The following is a 19,068-nucleotide window of genomic DNA, read 5'->3' as shown; positions in this document are numbered from 1 at the left end:
GCCTTCGTCCCTACTTTATCTTACTCTTCTGTTGGAGGCCCTTCCCCCTACAGGCTGGATGTCCGAGCAACCATAACTACCAGAATTATTCCTTTTCTTACCTCCTGCACTTTTATTGTTTCTTTGTCTACAGGACAGGTGGGTACTGCATTCAATTCTCTACATAAATAAAAAAAAAAGGCAGAAAAATGTTAATTCACAGAATGCTTAATTCCTTCTACACAGACTTGGCCACACTGATTCAAACAATTGGTTCATCAACTTCATTATCCTAGTGGCCAATATCAGATGCTTCAGTGACAAGTGGGAAAAGCCCCATAATGCACCTTGCTAATTTTCAATACTGCATATGGGGATTAAATGTTTGAATAACACTTTGAAAATGGATTATGCTAAGAATTATAAAGCCAAGTTCTACCCTCAGATTAAGTAGGAATTGCATTTAGTATGAGAAAAAATTATTCCATTATTAATAAATCTGTTTTTAATTAACATAATTTTATTACCCCATGACTATATATTGCTGGCAAATGATGTTGTATTTGGGAAAAACCTCACAGTGTAGGTGAAAGGATTATTATCCATTGCATAACTCAAGCAATGCCTTCCCTTTCATGCTTGAGACCTTTTAAATGTCCTGAACTATCTCAACAAGTATCAGAAATACTAAAAAGAAAGGGCAAGAAAGAAAATACCTAATGACATATTAGCCAAGGAGTGACAATCCAAAAGAGAAAGAACCAAATATGAAACATTAAAAAGTATATTTAACGATACTGACATCTATCTGTGCAACAAAGTTTCAGTGAAGCCTACATGGCCAACTCCAACCTTCAGTTATATAAGGACCATATATCAATGTATCCCCACTGTGCAATTAGATCTGTGTGGGTGAACGAACCCTTTTTACCTGTGATGAGCCCCCCATGAAGTCAATAGACCCTTTCACCTCTGTGAGCTGACTGCAGGATCGGACTGATTCTGATCTCATATTAGATTTATAATACTATAACTCTATTAAAGTCAATGGAGTCACACCAGTGCAAGTGAGAGTGGGATCAGTCTAACCACCAATATAAACGATTGTTTGTTTAATGCAAATAACAACAGGCACCTAGATATTATGGTGACAGACAGGAGTTTTAAGCCCATTCAATCACCCTGCTGGATGGTCTCTCGCCTGTCATATTCTATAGTATAAAAGCTCAAACATTTTATCTGAAAACAACTGCATCAGACCCACAACATGATTTACTTTGTTTGCAATTGCCAGAAAGACCTTATGTTCCTCACCACCACCAGTACAAAATGTACTAGGGACCTTTTTAAAAAAAAACAACAAAAGGAAAATCCAGACACATACACACATGTACACACTCCTTGATCCCCAAATGGCAGATTGTATCTTGAGACATATGTAACTTTAGCCCAATGGGAATAGGTGCCATTCTCAGTCTGCTTTCAAACACTGTCCACACACTGAGTAGAGTCCATACTTCTCCCCTTCCTGGGGTTTGGTTTTATTATAACAGAGAAATTAACCAGAATAAAGTATAAAGTTCAGCTCAATCCTACTGTGTGGGTTTGACCACTCCTAGGGTTGCCTACCTTAAGACTCACTCACCCCCTAGATTCTTTCCAGTCTCCCATATAGCTGAGGTCTTGTCTACACACAACAATTAAACAGATTTGTTAAATCGATACCGAATCTGAGGTAAACTGATCCACCTCCTCCTTCTGCGTACACACACCAGTTTCTAAACCGATTTAATTAGATCAATATAACATTTATGTTTAGAGAACGCCTCAGAGGGGTAGCAAGCTGCCAGTCTCCGAGAGCCAGCAGAACTAACTTAAGCCTTCCTACAGCCTGATCAACACCTGCTACCAGATTGGAGTGTTTCAGGCTAACATTGCCAACCTGCTACACCAGGGGAGGGCAAACTTTTTGGCCTGAGGGCCACATCAGCGTTGCAAAACTGTATGGAGGGCCAGGTAGGGAAGGCTGTGCCTCCCCAAACAGCCTGGCCCCCTCCCCCTATCTGCCCCCCCCCACTTCTCACCCCCTGACTGTCCCCCTCAGAGCCCCCGCCCCATCCAACCCCCCCTGCTCCTTGTCCCCTGACCACCCCCTCCCGGGACCCCCGCCCCTAACCGGCACCCAGGACCCCACCCCCATCCAATACCCCTGCTCCCTGTCCCCTGACTACCCCCCACCCCAGAACCTCTGCCCCATCCAACCACCCCCTGCTCCCTGTCCTCTGACTGCCCCCCGGACTCCCTGCCCCTTATCCAACCCCCCCACACACACTTACCATGCTGCTCAGAGCAGCAGGAGCTCACAGCCCTACTGCCTGGCCGGAGCCAGCCATGCCGCTGCACTACCCGGCAGGAGCAGTGGGCAGAGCGTGCGGTGCGCTGAGACTGCGCGGGAGGGGGGACAGCTGGGGAGGGGCCAGGGGCTAGCCTCCCTGGCCGGAGCTCAGGGGCCAGGCAGGACAGTCCCACGGGCTGTAGTTTGCCCACCTCTGCGCTACACCAACAGAGACTACATACTTTTACACATGCATAGCATCATCTCATATGATTTGTTATGAGGTTTGTTACTGAACCAAAGCCCACTGAAGTCAATGAATTTTTCTGCTGACTTCCACAGGCTTTGGATTAAGTCCTTTAATATTGTTATGGCATTTGCTATTGACTTTCGAAAGATGTTGACTATTTGTAATTGTTGGGAGGAAATTATTTTTAGAGGGAAGAGAGAGAACTGTATTGTTCTTACCTCAGAGAAATAATACAATGCTGGCAAAATCTGTGACCGCATCCTGTCTGATGAGGATTGTGAAGGACTAAGTGGCAATAGGCACATTTGTACCGTTCTTCTAAGGTTTCAATGAAGTGGTAGTCAGTGTCAGGTTCAAAGTCTAGAGAAATGCCGCTGCTGGAATTCTGGCGTGCGAAGCTGTTTGAGAGACCAGTAAGTTCTTCAGAGGCCATGGAAGCTGTACTGGAAAGCCAAGGACAAAGAGTTTCAATTTAAGTACTTTTATGATTATAAAATCACCTCTACTACAGTTTGCAAGATGAACATTAGCATGTTTTTGGATTCATTCTCTTGCCGTAGACTTCAATACAGATTTCAGATGAGAATGCAGGATCAGTTACTAGACAGCAGTACAAAAAATATCAAGGCACTCCAGAATGATGAATCATTTATTTCAGAGCTAGCACCAATGTTTATGATTGTGAAGAGGTTCACGGTCTGAAAATTTCTCCCCAACAGAAAGGAGGTTACTTTTCCCTAGTTCTCATGCTAGATCCTGCAATCCTTAACTCAAGCAAAACTGCCACAGACTTCAATTAGGTACAACTTGGTCCTACAAGTCCCAGGCATCAAAACTCTACATACAGTAATAAACATGCCTTGGATTTGAGCCCACACAGCTTTACTAATTCATTTAAACTAGTTCAAAAAGAGTAATGTCTCACCATGGTTCACAGCAACTGGAAGAAAGAATGATGACTTAACCATAAGTACAGATTTGACAGAGGTCAAAGACTGGGGGCCCGATACTTCTCCTTCTGATTGATCACCAATTTACACCAGAAAGCTAGAATTCTATTTTTCAAAATCTGACTTTAGTTATTTGTATGTTATTAACTGCATTAGTCATGTCTGAAAAGAAGTAGGGAGAAAAGCAAGATTGCAAATCTGAACAGTAACTTCATATTTTTCTCTCTCAGTTTTTGCCAGAGTTTGAAATAGATACACCATTAATTTCCAGCCTAAATGGTTCTCAAAGAAAAAAAATCAGACCTTAAATCTGTCACAGGTCCCTCAGTCTAGCAATACATTTTTCCAACGGGTCTAGGACTGATAATAGCAAATCCTTACCTTGAAACAGTGTAATTTCCATTCCTTAAGACTCAACATACATAAGAATTTATTTTTTTTTTGCTCACGTTGCTGTTTACTGACCAATAGAGATGTTTACTTAGTGATGTTAACCTAATTAAATACATTTAGTTATGGGATGTGTGTAGCGACAGAACACCTGTCATATTAACCTACATTTAAGTTACAAGTTCACTCACAACACACACTGTTGGTCATTTTTCATCTTCTTCCTTACTCATAGCGTAGAGCACAATTAACTCATGCAAACATGGTTTATGGTAAGGTAATTAAAGTGTTTACTTTTCTTTTACAGCCCTGTCTTTAGGGCAACACCGATATACAAGTTATCTTACTGTATATCAGCGTGTAAGAAACTCCGCCAAGATCTTAGGTGCTGTCCAGGGCTGTCAAGCAATTACAAAAATTAATCATGATTAATCATGCTGTTAAACAATAATAGAATACCATTCATTTAAATATTTTTGGATGTTTTCTAGATTTTCAAATATATTGATTTCAATTAAAACAAAATACAAAGTGTACAGTGCTCACTTTATATTTTTTTTTCATTACAAATATTTGCACTGTAAAAAAACAAAAGAAATAGTATTTTTCAATTTAATGTAGTGCAATCTCTGTCATGAAAGTTGACCTTAAAAATGTAGTATTATGTACAAAAAATAACTCCACTCAAAAATAAAACAATGTAAAAGTTTAGAGCCTACAAGTTCATTCAGTCCTACTTCTTGTTCAGCCAATCGCTCAGACAAACAATTTTGTTTACATTTACGGGAGATAATGCTGCCCACTTCTTGTTTACAATGTCACCTGAAAGTGAGAACAGACATTCACATGGCATTGTTGTAGCTGGTGTCGAATTAATGAAATTCACAAATTTCATTAATACGTGATTTTTTGTAATGAGCATTATCAGCATGGAAGCATGTCCTCTGGAATGGTGGTTGAAGGATGAAGGGCATACGAATGGTTAGCATGTCTGCCATGTAAATATCTTGCAATGCCTACTACAAAAGTGCCATGCAAATGCCTGTTCTCAATTTCTGGTGATATTGTAAATAAGAAGCGGGCAGCAGTATCTCCCATAAATGTAAACAAATTTGTTTGTGCTAGCGATTGGCTGAACAAAAAGTAGGACTGAGTGGACTTGTAGGATCTGAAGTTTTACATTGTTTTAAATATTTGGAATAAAAAATAATATAAAGTGAGCACTGTACACTTGTATTCTGTGTTGTAATTGAAATCAATATATTTGAAAATGTAGAAAAAAATCCAGAAATATGTAATAAATTTCAATTGATATTCTATTGTTTAACAGAGCGATTAAAATGACAATTAATTTTTTAAATTGCGATTGATTTTTCTAATCATGATTAATTTTTTTGAGTTAATCACGTGAGTTAACCACGTGAGTTAACTGTGATTAATCAACAGCCCTACTTCTATCATATCTTGTTGGCAGGATTCCTTTTTATGGCTGTTTTGTGGCACATTATTTCTCTTCCACAGTTATCCCCTACCCCTTAACCACTTTCTGTTCAGATATATTTTGTGTATTTTCGCTGTTCTTTGAGTTTTCATGAAATTCTTACCGGCACAAGCAGCTCTTAAAGGGCTGAATCCATATCCTATGAAGCCATTGGGAGTCTTTTCATTCACTTCAGTGGGGGTAGGACTGGGCCCAAAACATAATCTCTAATAATTTGACTACTACAATAAATGATATACCACTACTGATGTGTTCAATTCTGCAACATAATTCTGATCCGAGAAGCCCCTCTAGTGTGGCTATGCTATTATAGAAAACGGAGACACTACCATACCACTTTCCAGCTCACGTTCAGTAGATACAATTAACCAAAAGTTTAAAATTTAATGTTAAAGGCAAATAAGAGTGAGAGATTAAAAAAACAATGAATTTCACGATATACATTTTCATTCTCTTCCCAGGTCAGTGTCCTACTTCTGATTTTTACATTACATTTCAAGTGAAAATTCATCTCATAAGAATCATAGAAGATTAGAGTTGGAAGGGACTTCAGGAGGTCATCTAGTCCAACCCCCTGCTCAAAGCAGGACCAATCCCCAACTAAATCATCCCAGCCAGGGTTTTGTCAATCCTGACCTTAAAAACCTCTAAGGAAGGAGATTCCACCACCTCCCTGGGTAACCCATTCCAGTGCTTCACCACCCACCATAGTGAAATGATGTTTCCTAATATCCAACCTAGACCTCCCACACTGCAACTTGAGACCATTGCTCCTTGTTCTGTCATCTGCCACCACTGAGAACAGCCGAGCTCCATCCTCTATGGAACCCCCTTTCAGGTAGTTGAAGGCTGCTATCAAATCCCCCCTCACTCTTCTCTTCTGCAGACTAAACAAGCCCAGTTACCTCAGCCTCTCCTCGTAAGTCATGTGCTCCAGTCCCCTGATCATTTTTGTTGCCCTTCGCTGGACTCTCTCCAATTTCGGTACTGGGGGGCCCCCCAAACTGGACGCAATACTCCAGATGTGGTCTCACCCCATTTGCCTTCATTTAGATAGAATGTCAGACTTACACAAGTGTCTCCAATCAGGCATCATATAATGGCTGCAACCCATAGGGGATATAAGCCCTAATAACACTACACAAGCAAAAAGCTTTAGTATACAGCAGGGGTTCTCAAACTTCACTGCACCGTGACCCCCATCCGACAACAAAAATTACTACATGATCCCAAGATTGGGGACTGAAGTCTGAGCCCTGCTGCCCCGGGCAGGGGGCCTTCAGCCCCAGGCATGGGGCCTGTAACCTGAGCCCTGCTGTCCAGGGCTGAAGCCCTCGGGCTTCGGCTTTGGCCCTCAGCGGTGGGGCTCGGGCTTCGGCTTTGGCCCTCAGCGGTGGGGCTCAGGCTTCAGCTTTGGCCCCAGCAAGTCTAAGCCAGCCCTGGTGACCCCATTAAAATGGGGTCCTGACCCATTTTGGGGTCCCAATCCACAGTTTGAGAACCACTGGTATACAGTAAATCCAGACAGAATATATATGTTGTATATATGGAACTGCTTGTGTACAAAACCACCCTTGCAGATTGCTCTGTTTAGTCACCCCCAGTGAAAAGTCTTCTGTTTCAACTCAGGGTCAATTTTCCATTTCTCTCCATTTATTTTACAATTGCTGATCCTTTCCACTCTGAAAATGGACTTCCTACTTCTCTGACACTGAAAACTTGATCAGGGACAATTTTGCTTTTCTGCCACTAATTACTACCCCCTTCAGTTAGTGGCTAGAGTGCCCTGAAACTTTTCTCTTATGATTTTTTTAATCCCTCTCATCTATGTACTTCCACAATGCTTTTTTGAATCCTACTATGCTCCTGGACTGAGCAACCTTTAATGGTGATGAATTCCACAGATTAATTGTATGTTGTGTTAAAAAAGCACTACCACCTCTTTGTATGAGTTTTAAAAAAAATTGTGGCCTTTACATTAACTGTACCGTTGTATTTATCTTCTCTTGTAATATTTTTGCCCAGCTTATCTATGCCGTTCAGTATTTTATATACCTCTTTAAGGTCTCCTTTGAACCAGTGTTTCTCAACCAGTGGGCAATGAAAGGAAAGCAAGGGGCTGAAAAATTTCCTATACACCAGGAAAATAACATTTCAAAAATAAATTTGGGGTGGCCACAACCTTCTAAGTTTGAGGGGTCAAATATAGTAACAGAAACATTTTTTCTTACTTTTATAGCAAATGTGATTTTTTATTTATTTATTATTTTTTTTACTTAAAATAAGCGGTGGCCAACCTGAAAAAGTTGAGAAACACTGCTCTAAACTAATCTTTTCAATTTTTCCTCATATGGAAGTCTCTAAACATTTGAAACCCCCTGAAGTAAGAGATATTTACAGCCAACACAGGAAATTATCCAACATGCAGGCATTACAATCCACTCATCTCATCAAATTAAATAAGAAAAATGTTAACCAAACTAAAAATAATCAACAAAAAAACACAAGAAGTCTCTAAGCAAAAATAGCCAGAGGTCTCCAGCATGGTACAGTTTAATATCAAATAAACCTTAGCACAGAAAAGTAAATAGAAGAATAGCTTCCAGCCAATAAAGTTATTGGTAAATACACTCAAGAGAGAAAGGTCAAGGCTTGAAACAGAAAGCCTACAGAATGAATATAATCAGTGTTATGAAAACACACTGGAGTTACAGCAACAGCTATTCCTAAACCTCTCTATGTAACATTGAATCGTAGGAATGGAAGGGACCTCGAGAAGTCATCTAGTCGAGTCACATGGCAGGACTAAGTATTATCTAGACCATCCCTGACAGGTGTTTGTCTTCTACAATCATGGAGATTCCACAACCTCCCTAGGCAATTTACTCCAGTGCTTAGCCACCCTGATACTTGGGAAGTTTTTCCTAATGTCCACCCTAAACTGAATTTGCTGCAATTTAAGCCCATTGCTTCCTTCTTGTCTTATCCTCAGAGGTTAAGAAGAATAATTTCTCCCCCTTCTTCTCGTAACAACCTTTTATGTACTTGAAAACTGTTATCAAGTCCCCTCTCAGTTGTCTCTTCACCAGACTAAACAAACCCAATTTTTTTTCCCCAATCTTCCCTCATAGGTCATATTTTCTAGACCTTTAATCATTTTTGTTGCTTCTCTCTGGACTTTCTCTGATTTGTTCACATCTTTCCTGAAATGTGGTTCTCAAAACTGGACACAATACTCCAGTTGAGGCCTAATCAGCGTGGAGTTCAGCAGAAGAATTAGTTCTCATGTCTTGCTGACAACACTCCTGCTAATACATCACAGAATGATGTTCGCTTTTTTTGCAACAGTGTTATACTGTTCAGTCATATTTAGCTTGTGAGGTACTATAACCCCCAGATCCCTTTCTGCAGTACTCCTTTCTGGGCAGTAATTTCCCATTTCGTATGTGTGAAACTTATTGTTCCTTCCTAAATGGAGTACTTTGCATTTGTCCTTATTGAATTTCAGCCTATTTTTTTTCACACCATTTCTCCAGTTTGTCCAGATCATTTTGAATTTAATCCTATTCTCCAAAGTACTTGAAACCCCTCCCAGCTTGGTATCGTCCACAAACTTTATAAGTTTACTCTCTATGCCATTATCTAAATCATTGATGAAGATATTAAATAGAACCGGACCCAGAACTGATCCCTGCGGGACCCCACTCTATATGCCCTTCCAGCTTGACTGTGAACCACTGATAACTACTATTTGGGAATGGTTTTCCAACCAGTTATGCACCCACCTTATAGTAGCTCCATCGAGGTTGTATTTCCCTAGTTTGTTTATGAGGTCATGCGAGACAGCTTTACTGTAAAAGCTTTACTGAAGTCAAGATATACCACATCTACTGCTTCCTCCCTATCCACAAGGCTTGTTACCCTGTAAATGAAAGCTATTAGATTGGTTTGACATGATTTGTTCTTGACAAATCCATGCTGACTGTTACTTATCACCTTATTATCTTTCAGATGCTTGCAAATTGATTGCTTAATTATTTGCTTCATTATCTTTCTGGATACTGAAATTAAGCTGTCAGTGGAGCTGAGGATGACTCTGTAGTACAAGGTTATTACAATGCCTAGCACCTACTTAGTGCTTTTCATAGTCAACGTGCTCTACCAACACTAATGAAGTCATTTTAATAACACCCATGAGTCAGAGGTGTTAATAGCCTCAATTTACAGGTGGAAAAATCGAGGCAGAGAGATTAAGGTCCAAATTATCAAGTGTGTCCACTAATTTGTCGGACCTCAGTTGCGACACCTAGGATCCAATTTTTAGAAATAACACGTACTCACAATTTGACTGAAGTCAGTGGGCGTTTGGGGCAAAAACCAGGCCCCAAGTGTCTCAGAATGAATATTTTAAAAACATTTAAAGCACTGAAAATTAATGGACACTTTTGAAAATTAATGGCCTAAGCAATTTGCCTAATGGCCACAGGAGTCAATGTCAGAACTGAGATTAGGATTGTGGAGTTCCCAATACCCAATCCCATATTCAGATCAGAGCCCACACCTCTTTTCTGAACACATCCAGAACGCAAATTTCACTATCTTCAACCCCTCACATATGCACCTGAAACAAAGTTCCTTCACCTAGACTTACATGGAGATGATATCAAACAACAAGATAAATTCTTCCCATATGGGCTACCAATAGCTGTGTCATATCCAGTAATGTCAATACATAAACACACAAATCAGTGATAAAAAAATATCACAAGCCTGATTTTACCAACAAAAATCTGAAAGAATACATTTAATTAGAAATGCAATTGTAATCTAAAGTCAAATCCAAAACCTCGTTCATAAATCTCTTTGCTAATTAATTCAACAACACTAGTCTATCTCCTTCTGAAAAGCACTCTTATTTCACCAATAGCTTCCAACTACTTTGCTGGAATTAATATATTCCCTTCCTCAGGCATTTTTAAGATGCACACATAAGATCTGAAGATCGTTACTTTTAGCAAGGTAAAATACTAAGACTATATTCACCCCCCTCACACACCTCTTTTCTTCATGAAGACTTCTCCTCCATTTCAGCAATGCTTACATGTTTACAGAAAATTTAAAAAGTCCAAGTGTGCAGGGAGGAGTACTTTCAACGAAGTACTTTCTATATGCAAGTCTGCCATCAGAAATCTCAGCTAAGAAGTCTTCTTCATCCAATGCAGTCAAAGCACATATAGGGTCATTTAAAGGCCAAGTTTCCTATCTGCCTCCCTTCTAGGGGATGGAAAGGGGAGCTAGCTGTGGCCTTCACAGGTTCAGCACATAATGACGGGGACAAGGAGTTGTGGAGCACATGACTGCAATTCCTTGTCCAATAGGTTTGTATTTTCTGGTCCAGGCTTCTATTACAAACTAATCTTTCAATAGAGAAGTAGACCATCAATGGAGTCAGCACCTGTAGCATTCCAGGTCTTGCACAGCTCAAAAAGATCATGGGTTCACACTGCTGAATTGAGCTATTAAGGCCAAATTCACTACTGGTATAAGTCACTGAGCTGCACCTGTTTACATCAGTGATGAATTTCGCCCAGTGTGACTAGTTCAGCAGTGTAGCTATACATTAAAACAAGCCTGTTGCTACAGAACATCCAAGATGATATGATCTGAACCATTACAAATAAACATGATGCCTGGATATGAATGTGTATGTCCTGTGTAACTCACGCTAGACACAGGAAACTAGGGTGCAGATACTGTAAATCCACTTCCGGCTTCAAGTATTTGATGCCTGTGTTCTTTCAACTCACACCAAAGCAAAACAAGCACAGGAAAAGTAATTTTTGCAACATAAAGAGCTCTATGGGTTAACTGAATCAATTTTCTGCTTAAACTGATGTCTGACCAACATACTAGGTACTGTATGCTTTAACTTTTGCATGTCAAACAACTAAATATGCAAAGTGAACATACTGTACTATTATAATGTGAGCACACACACACACACACACATCAAAATATTATTTTAAAAATATTAAATGGGGGTGGATAATATGAGACACACTTGTGTCAGGAGCAACAGAGGGTCCTGTGGCACCTTTGAGTAACATTACTTGCATCTGAAGAAGTGAGGTTCTTACCCACGAAAGCTTATGCTCCCAATACTTCTGTTAGTCTCAAAGATGCCACAGGACCCTCTGTTGCTTTTTACAGATTCAGACTAACACGGCTACCCCTCTGATACTTGTGTCAGAAGGGAAACCTAAATTAAAAAAAAAGGATTTGATTTAGAGGAATTTCTATAGGCTGTATTACATAATTAATTTTAACCCTACATTACAAAAATGAGTTTAAATAGTGGTCACAAAGCCCATGTCCCACATTAGAACTAATTACATAGCTTCACAAGAACTAGATCTTGGTAGCAACACAATAAAGAGGTGCTCACTGTCACCCCTGCTTTTTACTTTAGCAACCCACACCCATGCCACCATAATAAAGGCCAACCTCATCAAAGGCAGGATAAACACAATGCATATCTTTCTGTATGCAGATGCTATTTTACAATAGGTTTCTCACTCTCATAAATCCTTAAGCCACACAGTTTTGAAAAAAATCTACTATGGGAAGTTTTCAGTACAAAAAAAAAAAAAATTGTTCTAAATCAGGGCAATTCCCCTTTAACTAGCACCCGACCAAATGAGGTTATGCACCTTCTATTTATATAGGCCATGTATAATCTAAATTATTTGTTCATACATATATGCAGAACACACAGTAGGACCTGAGTGGAACATGGTATGAGTCAATCAGGATGATACTACTCCCTAGAATGTTGCCCTCATGCCAACAAATTATTGAAACAGGTCAACCATTCCTCTCAATCTTCAAACTTGCCAGTGTGTGAACCAGCAACCACAGACGCCGACTTCCTCTCTACCCGGGGGGCGCTCGACACCCCCCCCTCCACTCCAGGCCTGCCCCCACCCTACCCCTTCCTCCAAGCCCCCACCCCGCCTCTTCCTGTCCTGCCCCTTTCCCCAAGGCCCCACCACGTCTCTTCCCCCCCCCACTTCTCCCCCTCCCTCCTAGCACCTCCTGCATGCTGCCAAACAGCTGTTCCATGGCGTGCAGGAGGCAGTGGGAGGGAAGAGGAGGAGTTGATCAGCAGGGCTGTGGGTGGGAAGTGCTGGAGGGGAGGGAGGGAGGTTGGCTGATGGTGGGTGCTAAGCACCCACTAATTTTTGATGTCAGCAACCAAAATATGTGAGAAATGGCCAAAGTGTGGAATTCCTATATTGTGTGCACTATCAATAACACATGTTTTCAACTATAAAACCAGTTTTCAATATGTTCTCTCACTAAGTGAATTAAATACATTTTAAAAAGAAAACTGGAAAAAAAACAAATTCAATCACATGCAACCATTAAGTCCGCCTATATGGGTCATCAGCCGGATCTGAATCCTAGATCTTCAGATTCCCAGCACAGACTCTACCACCCGAGCTACAAAAGTAACCGTTAACCTCTCTGGGAACCAGCCACTAGAGCGGGACTTGGAACACACTTTGCCAGTATTGCACAACTCTTTACTAGACAGCAGTAGAATATTAGAGATCAGGAATCCTGGTTTCCAGCCTTAGCTCCAAGATAGGAGAATGTTGTAATGATTAGAGATAAGATAACCAAAGCACATTATTTGGTACATTCCCTCTGAAAGGCAGTGCGGCTCAGTGTGTAAGAGTTGAGCCTCCCATACTAGAGACCTGGGTTCTATGCTCAACTCCCTTATCTGTAAAATGGGAGGCTAAATCGTGATTGCCTTTTAGGGTTGGGGTATAAGACATTGCTCAGCAGTAAGGGCTATGAAGTACATGGAAGTATAAACAACAGTCATAAGGTATGAAGTTTAAACTCATGGTCTCCTGGCTCCCAACTTAGTATGTCCTTGGCTCCAAAGTATGTGGCAGAGCAAACAGAATCTCTCTGTCCCTCCCTCAGAAAACTGTCTTCCTTTGTGGTACACTAGGATAGGAAGTCTGATCCAGCCAAAATGTCCTGCAAAATCCAGTATAGGTTAGAGGTCTAAGATCAACTCACTGCAGTGGAGGTGTGGGGAGAGAAACATGAAGGAAAAGAAGGGAATACCATTCATTAAATTATCCACTCAAACTGCCTGATGGGCAAGGTGGTCCAACTGACTCTATTATTGGGCTATACAGTTACAGTATCCAGCAATGTGATTTACTGGTAATATGGAGCCCTGACATGCAGTAATTGTACTGGGAGGGGTGGGGGGACAAGAGAGTGCTTGAATTATATCACAGTGTGTGGAAATGTAAAATGGGTTAAAGATCTACTGCATATAATTAAATACAGATTAAAGATATGGCAGATTATACTGAATCACCTGAAAATAACAGCTGGCCTACCACATATTAGGAGTATATATTTTAAGCACTGGCAATGCAATCCACATCCATGGATCCCCACAACACTGTGGAGTGCTTCCCATAGGGGAGGAAAGGATTCTGGATATTTGCTGGGTAGCTTCTCAATCCTGAGGCTCCACGAGGAAGAACACCCCTCATTGCATTGGAGGGCTGGCTCCCACTCCACCTACCTGCACAGTCCTAAGTCCTTAGTGGCCACACAACAGTAGCCAGGGTTGGTATGCAGGAGCTAATACTTCTAACAACAATAATTCCTGATTGGATACTAACCTGAAGATCCACAGGGGATGCTGCTGCAGAAAGCACAAAACCAAATCCAACCTGAATTCAAATGTCACCGTATTATAAAAAAAAATGAGGAGTCCTTGTGGCACCTTAGAGACTAACAAATTTATTTGGGCATACATTTGTTAGTCTCTAAGGTGCCACAAGGACTCTTCATTGTTTTTGCTGATACACACTAACACACCTACCACTCTGAAACCTGTCACCTTATTATAAATTCACAGTAAAACCTTGCTAATTATCAGTTTGCTAATCCTCAAACCCAAATTCTCATTAACACCCTGCAGTCTCACTCTACTTCTTTGTGAAGATTTAACAGGCAAGTATTGTAGTGAGATCCCATAAGACTAAGACTTCTTTATTTTTTACAAAGCACACTATGGTGTGTACATATATCTAATAATTAAAACTATAAATGTAAAAAAAAAAACAAAAGGAATTTTTGTGCTGCAGTAGCTTTGAGTTTGTATTTTTCTGCTGACCTGCTTATTTGTAATGTTGGCTGATTTACTATGGATCTCCCAGTCATTAATGTTAATTAGCGAGTTTCTACTGTACAAGGAGTTCTCTATAGTATATCTGCATTGCTATATTTGGCAATAACGGGGACACCATTAGTCTTAAACATACTGTTTTTTAACTATGAAAAAATAATTTTGTCCTTAACATCTAGTAATCGTTGTAACTATAAAAAGGTAACACTGAAAAGCTATAAACCAAGTAAAATTGGTACTGCACTTAGTACACAGTAATCCAGTCACTCATTAAAACACTTTAATTTTCCTACAACAGCATTTCAAGTGTGTAGAGTAACACATTAACTTTATGAAAAAGAACACTGATATGGTAAGAGTCACCTTTCTTGCTCAAACTATAATATGGTGAAATTTAATAATTAAGCCTTTCCTTTTCTACAATCACTTTGAAATTTCTGTGCCCATGCTTGGATGTCTTAATGTCTCTTCTGGCAACAACATAATCTGATGTGAATTCTTAAAGTTAAACTACAAAATCATTCTCAACCCCTTTCAAATCCTAAAGCTTTACATTAACAAATCCACATGCTATTTAAACATCAGGTTTAAAATTAGTTAATGTTTGAAGAGTGCTTTGAAGATGGTAAATATAAGTGCCATTATTAATCTATTGCCAACAGTTACAACATTTATTTTGAAAGAACTGTACCTGAAAACTGTGGCTGTTCCTGAACAGAAAGTGAGATGGTCTGTGGTTAAAACAACACTATAGTAGGTTTTAAACAGCAAGGCAGTGGAAATCCCCCAAGACTAGCTTTGCAAAGATCACCTCTACAAAGAAAACAATAAACATAGAAAATGTTAGGACAAAAAGGCAAACCATTTAAGAATATTCCTCCTTTAAACTTCTGCTGCAGTGACTGAAATAATACAACCCTACCCACTGCAGCATGATTGTCTCTGGAGAAACATAAGTTCAGAAATATCCTTTTTCACATTTTTCCTTGCTGAGCATTTTTAGTTTTCATTAAAATGTTGCCAGTTTCAATGGAGCTGTAACTGATTTGACAATTCTTTGGTCACAAGGAAACATGGCATTTGTAAAGATGTAAATAAAAGGAAGGGCCCGTTCTTGCATTTTCTTACACAAGCAGTCCTCACTCACACAGGTAGACCCACTCATGTCAGGTGCATAAGGGCACGTCAACACGAGAAATTGCCACCAGTTTAATTTAAGATGCTATTTTAAATGGATTTTGTTAGATCTGTGCAAAAGGCTGTGTGGATAGTCTTATTTTGGTTTAAACCAAACTTTTCAATTTAACTTAAGTCGACACCACCAAAAGAAGAGCAACTATACTGGAGTTTGCACCAGTTTAACTAAATTGGTTTAAAAACAGATTTAAATTAGATCAACGTTTTTCAAAGTTCGGGTTGCGACCCAGTACTGGGTCGCGGCATGTAAGGCACTGGGTTGCTCTGGTGAGCACCGCCGATCGGGATGTTAAAAGTCCCGTCAGCGGTGCTGCCCAGCTAAGGCAGGCTAATGCCTATCTGTTCCAACACCGCGTTGCGCCCCAGAAGCGGCCAGCAGCATCAACAATTTTATTCAACTGGGTCCCTAGAAAAAAAAGTTTGAAAACCACTGAACTAGTTGATCACCCACTTTGTTGCTTCTGTCTGCCAAGCTAAATGGATACACTGGGGGCTACTTTCATCCTTCCATCCCCCCCCCTCCCAGCTTTCTTTGTGCTACCCTCCCAACCCCCTCTATTTCAGTGACTTCCTGAAACCCTACCACTCTTCCCTCATGCCAAGGTGTGACAGTTCTCAGGGAACCCAGGACTGAAAGATACCTTTATACCCTCTGCCACCACCAACCTTTCAGCCACTCAAGTGCTCTCCTCTGGGCTATGCCAGCCCTGGTTTTGCCTTAACAATAGGTGCACCCCAGTCCCCAAGTCCCCTTGAAGCATTCCCCTGCGATATCCAGCCCGACACTGGCTATTCCCAGAAATCCCAGATCCTCTGCCTCCAAAGGAGCAGTGTACCCCAGTTTACCAGTTTTACCTTAAACCGCTGCTCCTGTAAACCACACAACACTTGTAATGAAACAAAAGGTTTATTTAAGCAAACAGAGAAAAGGCACTACAAACAAGAGTGCGATAGAAACAAATGGTTACCATACAAAATAAGACCATGAAACACAAACTTGGGCCTACACTTATTAATACACCTCTACCTCGATAGAACGCTGTCCTCGAGAGCCAAAAAATCTTACTGCGTTATAGGTGAAACCGCGTTATATCGAACTTGCTTTGATCCACCGGAGTGCGCAGTCCTCCCCCCCACCCCCCCGAGCGCTGCTTTACCACGTTATATCCGAATTTGTGTTATATCGGGTTGCGTTATATCGGGGTACAGGTGTAGTTATTTTTCCTACTAAGGCCTTGACTGCACTGGCGCTGTACAGCGCTGCAACTTGCTGCGCTCAGGGGTGTGAAAACGCCCTCCTCCCCCGAGCGCAGCGAGTGCAGCGCTGTAAAGCACCAGTGTAATCAGCGCCTGCTGTGCTGCACGCTCGCTCGCTCCACTGCAAGCTACTCCCCTCAGAGAGGTGGAGTCCTTACAGCGCTGCGAGAGCTCTCTCTCTCGTGCGAGAGCACGACTACACTCATGCTTCACAGCGCTGCCACAGCAGCGCTGTGAATTCCCAAGTGTAGCCAAGGCCAAAAAGTTCCCTCCCCACCCTGACCCCCACCTTCCAACATGCAGTCTGTTGCAGAGCTGGGTGGCTTCACAGGAACCACAATCCAATTATTTCATGACAAAAACCCGCATTCAGCAAGATGTCTCTTCAGTGATTGGATCTAGCACGCCTCTCCCCACTCGGTTATACTGTACTGGTCTTTTGTCTTAATTCATAGACCGGACAATTCCCACAACTGATATAATGTTCCTTTTTTACCTCCAAGTGGTTTCGATTGTTTTCAGTTGTCTTTGATAGTTTTCCATTGACTGTTCTGGGATGGGGCAATGGTAAACAACAGAGCCTTGCATTATATCACCGGCTAACCAGGGCGGGGTGGCAATGAACAGACCATCACTCCCATATTACTCCCTTCCGACTCCTTTTAACTTTAGGACCATAAGAGTATAAACTTCAATATAGTTTCGTTATTCCTTCAAAACGACCCACACACAGATCATTCTATGATCATGAACATAAATGAATTGCAATCTTTCAATAGAGACCTTACGTGTTACCCTTTATGGACAAATACAATGCATTTGATGTAGTGAGTTTGTCAGGTTTGAGATGAGAGCTGTTTACAAAGAATAGGGACCTTTGGGTCCCACAGGGTCTCTGTGTGTCCACCCCCCTCCCCAACATTTCTCTCTGCCACATTCCATTATTCCCATTTTCCCCCCTCCCATCTAGGAGGGCTCTGGGTGCTCCCTTTCCCCCCCCCCTGCCCCGCCCTTCTTCCTCCCTAACATTCTTATTATTTCTTTCTATCTGGGAGATAAGTCAGGGTGTCAACATTATAAACTGCACTGGGACAATGGGCAGAGCTGAGACTGTTGTTATGCTGGAAGTTGTTAATGGCTGCCATCAACCAGTTCTTTGATCTACAGTTACAGAGATGGTTGAAACTGTTGGATCTGCTAACCAGATTCAAGGGACTCCATTTTCTTGTCCTCCATCTCTTTCCAGTATTCTGATTTTCACCCAAATCAACAAGTTTCTACCCACCGATTCCTAGAACGTTTCCTGAAATTTGGAATGGATCAGATTGAGTGGTCAAAAGTTATCGTAATGCATACAGGCAAACAGACAGAAATGTCATCAAGTTTTAGCGTAGGGCCTTGCTTCAGTTGGACAATTAAACTGTTGCAACTCCTGTACAGACAAGGCCTAAGACTACTAGCATGATTAAGAGTTTGTAGGTTTGGAACTTTGATTCCTCCCTCTTCCCCCCCATCTTTACAAATAACATCTGCCCTCAGGACTTATCGTGACTGAGATGTTGAGTATATGCAACCTTTGCATTTGTGGAGGTCAGAATAATTGCTGTTATGTGGATTTTCCACAAAAGTCTGGTAGCTGTAGAAGGAAGTGCTACTCCTACTTTATTTCATTTGCATGAGATAGTGCTTAGAGGAAAACATAATTTTATGTGAGCACAGCACCAGAAAATGTCATCTGCTTCTAGGAAAGCTTTGGGGAAAACCCTGAAAAGAGAAGTTGAGACGGACTAGAATCCCAGTTTTAGTCAGGTTTCAGAGGGGTAGGTAGCCATGTTAGTCTGTATCAGCAAAAAACAAAACAAAACGAGGAGTCCTTGTGGCACCTCAGAAACTAACAAATTTATTTGATTTATTAATCTCTAAGGTGCCACAAGTTTTAGTCAATTTCACTCTGCAAGTGAAAAGAAAGCACTAGTCTCA

At 41.0% G+C, this 19,068-nt stretch overlaps 1 protein-coding gene across 3 annotated transcripts in view; it reads right to left on the bottom strand.

The window, feature by feature from the left end:
• The window catches only part of TRAF5 (TNF receptor associated factor 5), a 34,608-nt gene that overhangs the window by 9,842 nt on the left and 5,698 nt on the right, over positions 1 to 19,068 (bottom strand). The window contains exons 2-4 of one of the 3 annotated variants that reach the window (XM_054021421.1): positions 15,326 to 15,447; positions 2,783 to 3,007; positions 102 to 159 (exon numbers count right to left, since the gene is read on the bottom strand). In XM_054021421.1, the coding sequence (XP_053877396.1) occupies positions 102 to 159; positions 2,783 to 2,997 (273 nt within the window). In that variant the 5' untranslated portion in view covers positions 2,998 to 3,007; positions 15,326 to 15,447. The remainder of the gene's footprint in view (positions 1 to 101; positions 160 to 2,782; positions 3,008 to 15,325; positions 15,448 to 19,068) is intronic. The other 2 variants (XM_054021420.1, XM_054021422.1) reach the window with 2 other exon arrangements.

Source organism: Malaclemys terrapin, chromosome 3 (assembly GCF_027887155.1).
Source record: "Malaclemys terrapin pileata isolate rMalTer1 chromosome 3, rMalTer1.hap1, whole genome shotgun sequence".
Taxonomy (NCBI): domain Eukaryota; kingdom Metazoa; phylum Chordata; order Testudines; family Emydidae; genus Malaclemys; species Malaclemys terrapin.
The sequence above is the reverse complement of the archived record's forward strand: the minus strand, read 5'-3'. Positions and strand labels throughout refer to the sequence as shown.